Source organism: Biomphalaria glabrata, chromosome 16, assembly GCF_947242115.1.
Source record: "Biomphalaria glabrata chromosome 16, xgBioGlab47.1, whole genome shotgun sequence".
Taxonomy (NCBI): Eukaryota; Metazoa; Mollusca; class Gastropoda; family Planorbidae; genus Biomphalaria; species Biomphalaria glabrata.
In genome coordinates, this window is record NC_074726.1 from 21,826,320 (window position 1) to 21,841,376 (window position 15,057).

A 15,057-nucleotide genomic window follows, 5' to 3' on the forward strand; every position below is an offset into this window, starting at 1 on the left:
CATACGGACAGACATTTCACACAAAACTAATAGCGTCTTTTCCCCTTTCGGGGGCCGCTAAAAATCAATCAATTAGTTAATGAAGAATTCTTGATTAATAAATGTTATTGAACTAAGTTTAGACGTGATTAGCCTTGTGTAGAACCTCAATTCCTGTATTTTCACACATTTTATAAAGATGACAAACAATTAATCAATAAACAAATAAATCAATAATCAACGTTTAAACAATAAATCATGTCACCAACATAATTTCTAACAACTTTAATTCCTATAACTACTTTACAAATCAACGCCTTGTTTCAGCTTTTTTGAAGTTTTTCAAATTTTTGTGTGTAGTGCATAAGACTATACTTCCTTCCACATAAAGCACATATTAACACCTTTTTTTTTGGTGCGTAACTTTCTTTCGTTCAAGTTGTTTTTTTTTTAATTTACATTTATTTCAACAGAAATCTAGATCTTGATCTCAAATCCCATTTTCCTCTTGATTTAGATAATTGTCAGATTGAATTTGATGAATTATTATTAGATCAGTGTTATTATCAAATAGATTTTTGTTTACAAACGACACTTAAAATCTGTATGAAAACGTGTATGGGCGTATGTAGAGAAAGTTCGAAATGTCTAATATAACTGTTGTTATATAGTTCGTCCATTGTAGTTCAGTGATGACCACTTTTGGCATCCTGGTGGCTGAGGGCTCTGCTCTGCTCTGGGGTTTTGGGTCTCTTCATGTGGCTGCTTAGATCGATGTCAGCCAGGAATGTTCGGCTGTACACTGGGCAGGTTCATCCAGCTGGAGCTAGTGCCTTGCTTTTCTTCTCTGGCTCTTTCTTCTGCCAGCGTTGTTCTATTGTCCTCAGCAATTTGTGCGCCAGTTTTCACAGCGCGACTTCATGATGCTCTGTCATGTGCTTCCGTCTCCCAGGTTGCTGGGTTTATGCTGAACGCTTTCAACTATTTTAACTATACTTAACGATAGCGTAAAGCACAATTTTAAAGTCCCCCTTTCAGACCTCACAGTAAATGGGCCAGATGGTGTTAATGTCATCTGTTTCTTTGGCCAACGGTTAACGAGCAGGGTGTCATGTGGACAAGTTTCACATATAAACATTATTTCATATGAAGCAAATTTATTTGAAACAATAATCACTTCCTAAAATAAAGAAAGTTTTTGTGCTAAGTCTCACCCATCAGCAAAATAGCACATACTAGAATATTTTTTTTAGTAAATACATTTTAAAAATTAAAAACAATACTAATGATGTATTTTCATTAAAGTTACATTTCTTTTAATATCATCATTGCTTGGTTATATAATTAGAACATTGCATTAACACTGACATTATGCTATTAGATATTACACATTTAAACAAATCACCATTAATTTTAACTGAGTAGGTTACTATTCTGACTCCTGAATAGTTGGTTATATGAGTTAACATTGCATTAACACTGACATTATGCTATTAGATAGCACAAATTTACACAAATCACCATTAATTTTAACTGAGTAGGTTACTATTCTGACTCCTGAATAGTTGGTTATATTAGTTAACATTGCATTAACACTGACATTTTGCTATTAGATATCACAAATAAAAAAAAATCCCCTACAATTTAAACTGAGTCGGTTACTACCTTTGATGTAAATTCTACGTTAAAAACAATGATGAGTAATGGGACAGTAATAATTGGTCAGACATGAAAATATCTAGTCTTATAGCCATGGTAAAAACACTTGTCAAAAAGACTATAAAAAAACATAATAACGATAGGAAGAATTAGTTCAGGCCATGGATAATAGATACTACCACCACTTTATTCCATTGGTCACTTAAACAGAGTGCCTCTACCAACAACGAGATGTTACCCTTTTAGACCATACAATCTGGAGGGCAGATAATGTTAAGGTCATTTATTCCTTTGACCAACGGTTTACGAGCAGGGTGTCATGGAACCAGCACAACGACCAACCACCTTTACTTTCCCCGACTTAAGCCAAGTACCCATTAGAGTTGGGTAGATTCATGAACACCCTAAAAATCCCGAAATTAAAAATCTCGATCTTTATCGAGATTGCATCCCAGGACCCCAGGGAAGCCGAAAGCTTAACCATTCACCCACCGACCCCCCCCCCCAGCACAATTTTAGAACAAGTAAATCTAGTTTTACAAATAGGCCTCTATTCCAAATAAAAAACTAAAAATAAGAAAAAAGATGTTTTTGTGTGTGGTTGGTTGGTTGGGCTGTGTAATACGTTTTATGGGAATGGGTCAAGATAGAGTTAGGCCTAGATCTACGACTGACAAAACTAAAGAAAAACTGTAAAGAGTGAACTAAATAATATTTTCTTCTCCAACTGTTCTGTGGAAAGAACAAAGCTTCAATGATTGATTTATCAGTAGTTCTATAGTTTACGTGTAAAAGATGTGATTTATCATTAGTTCTATAGTTTACGTGTAAAAAAATGTGATTTATCAGTAGTTCTATAGTTTACGTGTAAAAAATGTGATTTATCAGTAGTTCTATAGTTTACGTGTAAAAAATGTGATTTATCAGTAGTTCTATAGTTTACGTGTAAAAAATGTGATTTATCAGTAGTTCTATAGTTTACGTGTTAAAAAATGTCCGCAGTGAGAGAGCATTTTTATATACTAGGATGCGACGGGTGTCAGGGAAAGTTTGTATAAAAGTCTACTTTACTGGCCTTTCAATTGTGACGCCAAAAAAAAAAAGTGGGGCTGCCGAAAATGAGAGCTTTTTATAGGCGATGTTCTCGTAATGCTTTCTGTTCCACTGAATATACAAAGACCTGAAAAAGTTTTGTTGGGGGAAGAGCGTATCATATAAAAGTAGTGTGATTATTGTGTCTGTGACAGTGAGTATGGAGAGGCGTCATAATGTAGGCAGACGAATAGGCTACAACTGATGGGAGTAAGAAGTATTTCTGCAAACTCTTTATTAGGGGCTTTTAACCGTAGTGCAGCTCGGGTACCTTCTCGTTCATAATATACTTTTTAAAGACGAGCATATATTATACGATGACAGTAATAAAATCTGCAATATTCGTTAAGATATAAGATTAGAAAAGACCTCCCGCTTAAAAATGTTTGATGCTATCAGCCATATTGTGCGTCATAGTGAAGCAGGAAGCGATCTAGGAAGGCAATATTTGAATTTTACTGAGCCAAGAAAAAAAAACAAAAAAAAAATACTTTGAGGTTGGAGTATATTTAAAACAGTAATATCTCTCTCTATCTCACTTTCTGAGAATTTCAGATCTGGCTAAGGCAAAAAAAAAAAGGGTTTCAGTGTAACGCTTACAGGAAGGTGAAATCGAAGGTATGTGTCATTTTTTTTTCAACTAACTATCATTGCGTGAAAAATAAGTTTCAAGCTTTGAGGTAAAATTATTTCAACAAAATAACCGAGAAAAAAATCATGTGAAATGAAATGCCTTCTCATTTCGTTACACTATTTCTCCAAACTATGAGACAAGTGTACAAACAGCTAAAACATTTAGGACATTATTTTGTTTTTTAAATGGTCACAAACTAAATCCTCTCAAAGTACGTAAGAGTTTCAATTTTTAAAATTACCATTGAATGTAGACACTGTTTCGGGCACTTTCATCGAAGTACAAGCATCATATATGCATGTTATCATTGGCGTATTGGAATGAAACTGAGCCAGGCTGTCTTGATAAAAAAACTAAAATATTGTAAAAGTTTATTACTTAAAACAAGCATGGCATTAAAGATATCTTTTTCAAAGACAATACATCCTTTAAGCGTTTGTTTTTCTTATAAAAAAATTATGAATGTTAGATTAAAAAACAATTGAACATTTTTTTACCCCGCCCATGCCCCCCCCCCTTTCTCCCCGAGTAAGAACCCTGGCTAAGCGAATGAATAGATCTACTACACTTTATAATATTCCAATGATAACCATTTAAATCTAGACTTAGAAGGCGATCCGCAAAATTTTCCAGAACATTAATTTATTAAACTCTTCAGAAAAGCCTTGAATTCGTAAATGCCCGAAAGCGATAGTCATCCCAAGAACGCGGTAGTCCTTTCAAAACCGAATTTGGATCTAGATCTCTATCTAGATCACTAGCCAAAATTTCTTTCATTTTTTTATTTGAAAAATAATATCGGTCTAACTGGAGCTTATCCCGTTTGACCAACCAGCTGGTAAATTCTTTTCTCATCAATATAGATAAACTGTTAAACTTCTAGAAAAAATCATTAGATCATTTTTGTTAGATCAGCGTGCAGGTTCCGCCCTGTATAAATTTCTGACTTGAATAGAGATATTGTAAAATTGTATTTGTTTTTTGTCATGCCTGACTCAGGACATGTAAAAATAGGCGAGAGAGAACACTATGAAAATTTCTCCAAAATATTCTGCATAAAATGTTGAGCTATCAACTGGAAGAGATGAAGAGATGCCAGCCATATTGTTTTGCGATGGAGCTGGAGTATTGTTTAATATTCTTGAGCAGGGCTATAATAATTTACGGGCCAGGAGTACATATGTATGTATGTATAATGGCAATATTGAGTTTCGCAGATACTGACATAATATCCTGATAAAAAATTAAAGAAGTGAATGTTACAGATCTAATGTTTAGGTTTTCCGCTGTCAAAACCGAAAGGAAATGAGAAAGGTGAAAGGGTATGAGAAAGTCTTTTTAAAAATATTGTTTTGTTTATGCTTTTTTGGATACAGTTTCAAAAAAATATATGGTGATCCACCGGGGAGCAATGAAAACAGCAACGAGAGTAGCTGGTGGGTAAAGATAGTCTATAAATTAGTATTCATATATATAGTCATGAGCTACAGGGTATTGTTTGGCGCTGCAATGACCGAGTTTCATCGTAGGAAAATAAAATTTATTGTAGTGATAAATCAAATCTCTTCTGCAGCAGTTAGTCCAGTCTGGCTAGTAACACTATTTGAATTATAGTGCTGTATGAGTGAAGGGTACAATTATGGACTTGAATACATGTGCCTTTTAATATGCATGTATATCCTATTACTGAAAAGTCCCTTGGACCAAGTAATAATTTTAAAAAATTCCATTGTGTTTCCAGGCTACTATTATGGCTCTACCAAATGGGATCTCTGGCTTGCACTGTTTAGGCGTAGGCTTACTTGTTATTGGATTGGTTTTACATGTAGTGGGACTGGCCACTCCGAACTGGATGACGAGTTCAACTAATTTCGGAACACAGGGTCTGTGGACGACCTGCCAATTAAATATATGTATCGATATACCATCTAAATATAAGACAGGTATGTCCATGTTTTTTCATTCTATAAGATGGTTAAGAAACTAAGATTTAAACAGTGATGTACTCTTGGAACATCTGACTTCAATTCACGTTTTGGCATGAGACGACAATCATAGCTCGTTTATTGTTTTAATGTGATATTTAAACCATCAACAGCTAAAATATGAAGCATACAAAAAAATGAAAGAAGTTTCAGAAGACCATGACACATTTCCGCAACAATTTTATCTTAGGTAATAGCAATGGTGAAATCCTGTTATCAATAGCGTTGTAACTTAAGGCAGGCAAGTCAACGAAGTTCTACAGTTAATAAATAAGTGTGTTTATTTACCAGGACAAACACATAACAGCCATCTTGTTACTAATTGTACCAATCCTTTCAATAGCAACCTGAATACGGACCAACGACAGCCTTCCCCGCTTCGCCCAGGTTCCCACTACAGTCTTCTGGCAGCACAAAAGACGGCTCCTTAGTTTTCAACACTTCAGTCTCTCCACAATCAGTTGATACACTGTTCTAACCTTGCGCTTTCGTGTTCTGGTTCAATAGTGCACTTCTATGCGCCACAAGCACTGGTGCAGGGCAGGGTTAAATAGCGTGTTCAGTTTGAGATAAATCTCAGGCAGCACAAAACTAGCATCAGTATATGGTGGAGGCAAAAGATCTCGTTTGATAATTACTTTGATTTTTAGCGGCCCCCAAAAGTGGAAAATCCGCTATTAGTTTGGTGCGGTCTGTCTGTCGTTTCGTCCGTCCGTCTCGTTTAAATCGCAGAAACAAGAAAAGAAAATAGGATATCATAATATTTAAGATCATTCAAAGTTCTGATGCAACGGCTACGTTTTTTTTCTTTCCGAAAGTGAAACATTTAAGTTTTTAAATTGCCTAATTACCAATAATAAATGACTTATTGCGTATTTTTGTTTATGGATTTACATTTTGTAAGGTACAATAAATAATTCTTTAATGTTTCAACTTGATCGGAGAATGTGTGAGGAAGAAATAGCGTTAACAAATATTTAAGGGGACTAAACCCAACAAATTTAGCCATATATGTGAATACTGAGGTATTAGTTTTCCTTGTTGCTATTAAACAAACAAATTAAATACAAGTAATTAATTGTCTCATTGGCTACTTTTTTTTTATTGATTGATGTCTTGTCTAAGTCAATGAATAATTGTGCAAAGTTTCACTTTGATACGAGAATTGGCGTTGGAGAAATAACGTGTACACACTTTTTACCAGACAGACAGACAGAGTGAACAATTATAAGCTTTGAAAAAAGATCGCTTTTGAGCATCCCTTGGAACTTTTTCTCCAATGGGGTGCGCTTCACAGTTTCTGAAATAGTACATCATAGTAAATAACTTTCCAAACCTATAAGCAAAATATAAACAACTTAAAAAAACAAAGCTTAATAAAGGGAATAACATCATATTTAAAACTATATATTGACATATATTATCAATAACCCTTTTTATATTAGAAATAATTAATTACCAGTAATTAATTGACTAATTAGTTAAATTGGTTTTATTGGCTCATGTCTTTTAGATATAATAAATAATTGTGTAAAACTTCGACTCGATCCAAGAATGAGTGTGTGAGAAATGACATGTTCAAAATGTTTACGACACAGACAGACCTTGACACAGACAGAATGAGTTGATACAAGCTTTGTAGAGATTATGAATTTGTGAGGCTGAAAATAATTGACCAATAGAGCATTTAAGAAAATAAATAGAGATAGCTTTGAAGAAAAAGATTTGAAGCCATAAACAAAAAAAAGTTTACTCTGGATGTTTCGGTACGGGTTTGTGAGGAGGTAATTTGAATGTGTAATGCATTGTTTGAGTTTATGACGTAGTAGTAGGAATTTATGACGTAATTAAATGACTTTAGAACGTTATGTGTAGGTTTCATTCCTTAGTTATACCTCTTTATGAAGAACGGAATTAAGATAATTTGTCATTCATATGCTGCACGTGTCGCTGCAAAACGAGGGGAGTTCATCAAAATTATATTTCATGCCTTTTACTAATTGGAAACATTTTTGTGTGCCTTTGGCTATTATGTAATAAAACCCTGGAGGCTGATGGCATATGTGAAAAATGTGCTTTGTGGGGCTTGTGGCTGGGAGGGTATAGGCCTAAACGTTTTGCTGCTTATCTGAGGGATCAGGGTTTGAATCTAAATAGAAACAAATAGATCTTAAGTCAAGAGCTGTGTTGGATGAAAGCATCGTGGTATACAAATGTCTCCGACAACCTTCCTTGAAAACAAGTAAATCAAGAGAGCACTCAGCATGCTGAGGAAGCAGAGAGACTTGAGTACTACTCATATTAAGCTACGTAATCATTGACTGTTATTTCTTTCTCTTTCAGATGAACTGAAAGCTGCTGGTGCATTTGCTATTTTGGCTATGGTTGCTGGAGTAGGAGGCTTGGGTCTGGCCTGCCTTCATATTGCCAGACGCATTAAGGCGAAACCTGATTTAGACATTTTAAAATTGGGTCATTTGGCAGCTGGAATCGCAACACGTAGGTTTTTCTTTAGTTTTCTTTTTTTAGTTAGGTTATTTATAATGAGGGGAAAACTTTTTACGGAATTAAATAAAAATAAGATAAAAAAAATAAACTGATACAGTAAAAAACACACTTTTACTTTGTGCTACAAGCGGATATGTTTTAAAGCCTGTAAAGCTAAGTTGCTAAAACGTGAACTATATATATCTATTATTATATGAATGGAGGTGCGGAGGCTGAGCAGTAAAGCGCTTGGCTTTTGAACCGGGGGTCCCGGGTTCGAATCCTGGTGAAGACTGGGATTTTTATTTCGGGATCCTTGGGCGCCTCTGAGTCTACCCAGCTCTAATGGGTACCTGACATCAGTTGGGGAAAAGTAAAGGCGGTTGGTCGTTGTGCTGGCCACATGACACCCTCGTTAACCGTAGGCCACAGAAACAGATGACCTTTACATCATCTGCCCTATAGTCCACAAGGTCTGAAAGAAAAACTTTTTTTTTATTATATGAATTATATTGATTATCATAACTTACATAAAATGTATGTCGAAAAAAATAATCTGCATGCACGAACCAAATCAGCTCAACGTGAGATATTTACATTACCAATATCTTTAGCAAGATGAATGAGAAAATTGAATCATTTAACCGTAACGTTATTTGAGATATCTGCAATTGTTTGTGATCATTGTGATTATAAAGAATTGATTTACAATAAAAATTCATCTTTAATCTTAACAATCAAGAAAACATAGTAAGAAAAAAAAAAAGGGCAGATATTTAGAGAAGTGTGAGAGAATTAACCACAGCATATGGTATGGAAATCAAAAAAATACCCACAAATTATGACCAATACCCAACAGGTCTCTAAAAGTGACATCAGTATTAGTGGCGAAAAGCTGAGAAGTGTCAGTAGTTTTAAATACCTCGGAGCTATCGTCTGAGATGAGGGAACCAAACCTGAACTACTGGCCAGATTTGCACAGTCCACAGCAGCACTTGCAAAACTCAAAACAATATGGACAGACAGGGACATAGCTTGCGACACGAAATCAGGCTAACGCGCTTTCTTATATGCTTACGAATCTTAAACACTGCAGATCAGGGGCGTAACTAGGGATTTGGGGGCCCGGGGGGATTGACCTCTTTGGGGGCCCCTTGCATTTTGACATTCGACATATGACATGAGATAATGTACGCAAAAATAAATAAGCCCCAAATCAAATTGGTTCAGTATATCAGTAAACTTAACAAAAAGTAATCATCAAGACTATTTTAATGAATAATACCGTTGTTTATTAGTTAAATAATGCACAAGTGACAAATCTAAATTGATATCGCTTCACGTCGTGCATTATTTGCAGCAAAGACATCTATAACATCAACTACATCGATACTTTCTAGTATTTGTGACTTCACTGACATTAAAACCATGATAAGCCTTTCTTGCGTCATTGTGCTCCTGAGATTCTTTTTGATGAGCTTGAGCTTTGAGAATGATCTCTCACATGACGTAATGGAAGTGGCCTGAGTTAGCGGTATTCTGAGGAGATTGCAAAGTTTGAGCTCAATATGTCTATTGGTGATTGTATTACTGGTTTGTTAATGAAAAGTGCTCGTGCATCAATGACATCATGAAAAAGCGATTTTCCATTTATTTCATCATACAAACAGGAAAAGTAGCACAGTTTGTCACAAGCGTGTCTTCATCTAACAGGTGTCTTGGTTCAAGAAGAAACCCAAAGGTATTCATTTTCTTTCCAGCCTTTGGAATCTGCCCTTCATCTCCATATGAAATTTGTCCAGCACTTCTGTCGTATTACGTTTGAATTGCAGTTCTATTGACAGTCCTACATTAGAACTCAACTTCCCATCAAGTCTTTTCTTTCTTCTGGTTGTTTTGATTACTGGGAATCCATAGTATTCACTACCTTCTTTTGCTTTTTCGATGGATTGGGTTTTTATCAGTTTGTCATCATTTTGCAGAAAGCATGAAAGGGTACTAATTTCTTCAGCAGCTTTCCGTATATGCAGTCCATACTTTTGTAGCTTCTTCCGAACTATATTAATTGGGCGCAGGAGCTTTGACCAGAATTCAAGATAGGCAAAAAATTCTTAATTTTCCACTGCATGAAGAAGATTCTGTGCTAATATTATATGGTATTACGTCATTGTTGGTTGTTTATGTTTTGTGCGAAAGCAAAAGGATTCAGAGCATACAAAAGTGAGAAAGATCCATATCTCGTTAAGCTCGAGTATAGAAATACTCCGATAAGTAGACTGCCGTATTCACCATCACAATTGCTGACGAGTAGAAGACTCAGGGAATGATTCCAACTGATCACAAACTATTGAAACCATCGGTAGCTCAAAATGCAGAGACATTACTAAACGAACGACAGATGAAAAGAAAAGTGAAATACGATGCAAAAGCAAGACTACCTAAAGATTATTCTGTCGGAGAGTTCAAACATGGTAGAAAGCAGTTGTCATAAAAAAACATTCATCACCCAGATCTTACATCATAAAGACAAACGGTGGAAAAACATACAGAAGAAATCAACGCTTTTTGAATAAGAGTTTCAATGAAGACATCTCTGGGTACTATGATACCGATGAAGACAATGAACTGCAAACTGTTGGAACAAACGAAACAGACAGTTATAGACCAACGTCTAGAGAACTTGTTGTGCCAGTCAAGACAACCAGAAATGGACGAATTCTTAAAGTTCCTAGTAGAAAGGGCCGGCCTTAGGCCACTGCAGCCTATGCTTTCATAGGCCCCGCGCTAATTCCAAGTGTACATTATTAAATTAAACCATTATAACGTATATAAAATAACAGGGTTTTCGCGACCTCCTGATTTTCCAGGGCTCCAGGAAATCTCATGAAAAGGCAAAATATACGATAAAGTCCTGAACTTTTTTTGAATTTATTCAAATCTCCTAAAGAATAGACGAAATTGACATTTTGGGGTGACAATAAATAAAAAGTGACATTGCGAGCTTTCATTTGATAAAAATTTATTGCAAAGACGAAAGTAGGCCTATTTTCTAATTCAAAAAAACATTATTTTGACATTATGCTCATCCCTACCCAGACTAGGCCCCGCTCGATCTGTTTCGCATAGGGCCCCGAAAATGCTAGGGCCGGCCCTGCTAATAGATATCACTCTTAAGAACTTTAAAAGGAAGGGTGTGATAATAACTTCAAAAGGAAGGATGTGCTAATATTATATGATATTATTTTTTGTTTATGTTTTGTGCGAAAGCAAAAGGATTAGATGGAAATAAAAAGAGTTTCCATTGGATTGAGGAAAGATGAATAGAGGGGTAATAACTCCAGTGTGAAGTTTAATTGTGAAATTATAGACGCCAAACCCGAATAATCGACTATTCTAGCATTATTAAGAATAACTTTTAGATCTGTTATACTTGATTCTGTAAATTTTGCTTCAAGGTTAATTAGTGTAGCCATATAATACTCGCCATTTAGATCTATTATTAGTAAAGGTAACAAGATACCTGGAATTCGCTGTATATCATGCAGTTTTATTCGTGGCAACAAAGTTCAAAATGTAAGACTAATTTTAGTTTTTAAATTTGATCTCTGTGGGAAAAAATATTTTTAAAATGTCAACAAAGTCAACGTACTGATAGACCTAGATCTAGGTTTAGTCTTTGTTATAAATTTAATCCATTAATGTTGAAAAAAAAAAGACACCCGTTGACACTATTTGTCAATCAAACATATTAATTTATGTATTTACAAATAAATTTCGGACACCCATTCGGGGGCCCCCCTAGGTGGGGGCCCGGGGGGATTTTAAAATTCTCCCCCCCCATCCCCCCCCTTAGTTACGCCACTGCTGCAGATGTCAAAAGGAGAATCCTAACAATGAAACTGAGATGCAACAGAAATATCCAAGGTATCGCTTACAAAGACTGCGTCACAAATGAAGAAATAAGAAACAGAATTAATACAGCAATAGGATTAGTACAGCAATAAGATTAATACAGCAATAGGATTAATACAGCAATAGGATTAATACAGTAATAGGATTAATACAGTAATAGGATTAATACAGCAATAGGATTAATACAGCAATTACTATTGTTAAAAAGAAACTCAAACTTGAACTGTATGGCCATATCGCAAGGTCTTAGGGGCTCGCAAAGACCTTCCTTCAGGGAACAATGCCAGGAAAAAAGGAGGCAGACATAGAGAGCGATGGAAAAAACATCATTAAAGAATGGACATTGAAAGAAATTCTATCCAAGACAAAAGTCAAAGAGGAATGGAGAAAGACGGTCAACTGATCTTGTGTGGACAGACTAAAAGAAATGTCAATGCAGCGATATAATGAAACATAAAAGAAAAAAAACATAAATTCAAAGGCTCGATATTGTCCAGGGTGCTAAATTGAAAGATCCCTGCTGTCTATGAAATATTAATTTCTCTCCAATACCAATTCAAGTCACTTCTTTATGGAGGAACCTGGTTGTGTGGGTGGACAGTTGAGCTCAATAGCGGCTTTATGATTTTCCTAGAAATTTAACAGTTGATGTATATTGCTGAGAAAAGAATAACTAGCTCATTGGCCACAAAGGTAAAAATGTAGTTGGAATGTTGTAATTTATCAAAGTAATAAATAATAAAGGAAAATTTCGTTTGACTAGACTTTACAAAAAAAAAAACAAAAAAAAAAAAAACAGCCAGAGTGTTGGGTTAACGAGAATATTTTTTAAAAATATAGATTACATATAGATTATAGATCTAGAAGGAGATCTAAACTAGGATCTTTGGAGTTCTAAATCAGAAGTCTAGGTAGGTTTGGTATGAAATGTCCAAATAATTATAATATCAATAAATAATCTCAAAAGTATGTGTACCGGCTGGCTGAATTGGTAGATACATAATTTCACGCATCTGGCGGTGTTAGAATCATGGGTACGATACCCGCTTTGAACCAATATATATACTTTAAATTTTATTTTATTCCAAGGTGTATTATTGAGGTATTGTCTTTTTAAAAGAAATCTTTTTAAAAATGTTTTTCATATTAACTCTATTTAACTCACTTCTTAATGGATGTTTAGCAGACGCTTATAAAAAAAAATGGATCTAACGATTTTCCTTCAAATTCAACAGTTGATGTATATTGCTGAGAAAAAAATTGCTAGCTCATTAGCCACATGGAGAAAACTCTAGATTTTTTAAAGTAAAAATAAATAAATGTCAATTTGGCTAGAGACTAAATCTAGGTCTAGATCCTACATTGATATTTAAAGAACAATGGCGTTCTTGAAAGGACTATCGCGTTTCGGGCGTTTTCGAGCGTTTTCAAGAGTTTAATAAATTAATGTTCAGGAAAATTTTGCGCGTTGTCTGCCAATGATTTTCATTGGAATATTAAAAGGTGTACTAGATCTGTACATTCGCTTAACACAGTCGGTATCACCCTTCTCTAGTTCCGCGATCTTCTAATATAATGTCAAACTAGGCGGCGACCCCCAACTGTAACCTGTTTTTTTTTTTTTTCATTTACAGATAATTTAATTTGTGCTCATAATTAAATTAAAATGTGTTATTATTCCGACTTCCATTTATTTACTTTTTATTGCATATTCACAAGTTGCATACTTCAGTGACACTTTAAAAGATATGTCATAGTATGGATAACAGTCTTTATTCAGTAAACTACATTGTTTCAGAAATAGTGTTTCGATAGTGTTAACAAACATGCCATTGATAGTGCGAAGGTTGAGCTTGTTTCTGTTCTACTAGATCAGGAATTCAGTAGCACAACGAATGTCACATACTGCATCAAGTCTACTTCTGAATTTGGACTTAATAACTAACAAGCTGGAAAACCTTCTTTCGCAAAGATTTGTTATTAGAAATGGAAGATATCTAAAAAAGAACGGGATATGGACTATTTGGAATACCAAGTACGGTTCAAATATACTTGTTACAGAACGCTATAATGGACAAAAAAAAAGATGAATAGACAAAACAATCCGAATTACCGGGTTCTTAGGCAACCCTTGGCAACTTATCATTCGACCCCCCAAAGTGGTCGCGAACCACAGGCTAAGAACCCCTGGCTTAACCAGTATTCTGTCTTGGGAGGAAGGGGGAAAGACGGTGATGTAAAAAAAAATGTTAAATCTAACATACATTATTTTTTCAGAAAAAATCCAACACTCAATAAGTTGCATAAAGGAGGTATTGTCTAAAAAAAATATTTTTTCAATGTTTTTCTTGTTAGTGCCAGAAGCGAAAGGACTTTTAATTCTGTGCAGCTAAACATTGCAGTTCCGTAGCCTTGATAAAGTTACATTAGATAAACCGATAAGCTAACCTTTTCCAAAAAACTTGTTGCTACTAGAGTAGAATTACCCCTTTCATTTTTTTTCGTTTTCTAGATAAAATTTTCCCCTTTACGACCTTGAGGTATATAGGGAAGATGATCTTAAGGTCATGTTACTGAGGCCTACGGTTAACGGTAGTAACATGTGGCCAGCACCACGATTAACCGCCAGTAATTTCCCCCAACTAATGTCAGGTAACCATTAGAGATGGTGGACTCAGAGATGCGCATAGATCCGATCCCGAGATTTAAAATCCCTGTCTTCACGAGGATTCGAACCTGGGACCCCTGATTAAGAAGACAAGTGCTTTAGCGCGCTGCCACCGTGCATAAAGGTGTTCTTAGTAATGACTGGGGTTTTGTCAAATTGCTCTCATAGACATAGTTACATAAATGTGTATTTCAAAATAATTCTTTTTCAGTTGTGTGCGTTATCATCAGTTGCAGTGTCTTTGGAGCTGGAGTTTATAAACACATAGCAGAGATAGCAGATATTGGCTTCTCCCTTATCCTGAGCGCAGTTGGTGGTGTCATCATCTGTATAGGCAGCGTTATGTTCTATGCTGCCTGTAATATGAAATCTTAGTTTTATAAAACTTTTTGAATAAAGAAGCATTTATTCTATTCTATTTGTTTTTTATTCCGATTCTTGTTTTTAAGTTGGAAAACTGTCTCAACCATCCATACACACACACACACACACACACACACACACACACACACACACACACACACACACACACACACACAAACACACACACACACACACACACACACACACACACACACACACACACATATATATATATATACATACATATACATACATACATATATATATATATATATATA

General features: G+C 35.2%; 1 protein-coding gene across 1 annotated transcript; it reads left to right on the plus strand.

Moving 5' to 3' along the window:
• Positions 1 to 3,112: 3,112 nt before the first annotated feature.
• Positions 3,113 to 14,834, plus strand: LOC106078870 (uncharacterized). The gene is made up of 4 exons (XM_013239916.2): positions 3,113 to 3,348; positions 5,106 to 5,307; positions 7,693 to 7,848; positions 14,628 to 14,834. Exons 2-4 carry the CDS (start codon positions 5,115 to 5,117, stop codon positions 14,789 to 14,791), a joined length of 513 nt encoding a protein of 170 aa, XP_013095370.2. The 5' UTR covers positions 3,113 to 3,348; positions 5,106 to 5,114; the 3' UTR covers positions 14,792 to 14,834.
• The last annotated feature ends 223 nt before the right edge of the window (positions 14,835 to 15,057 follow it).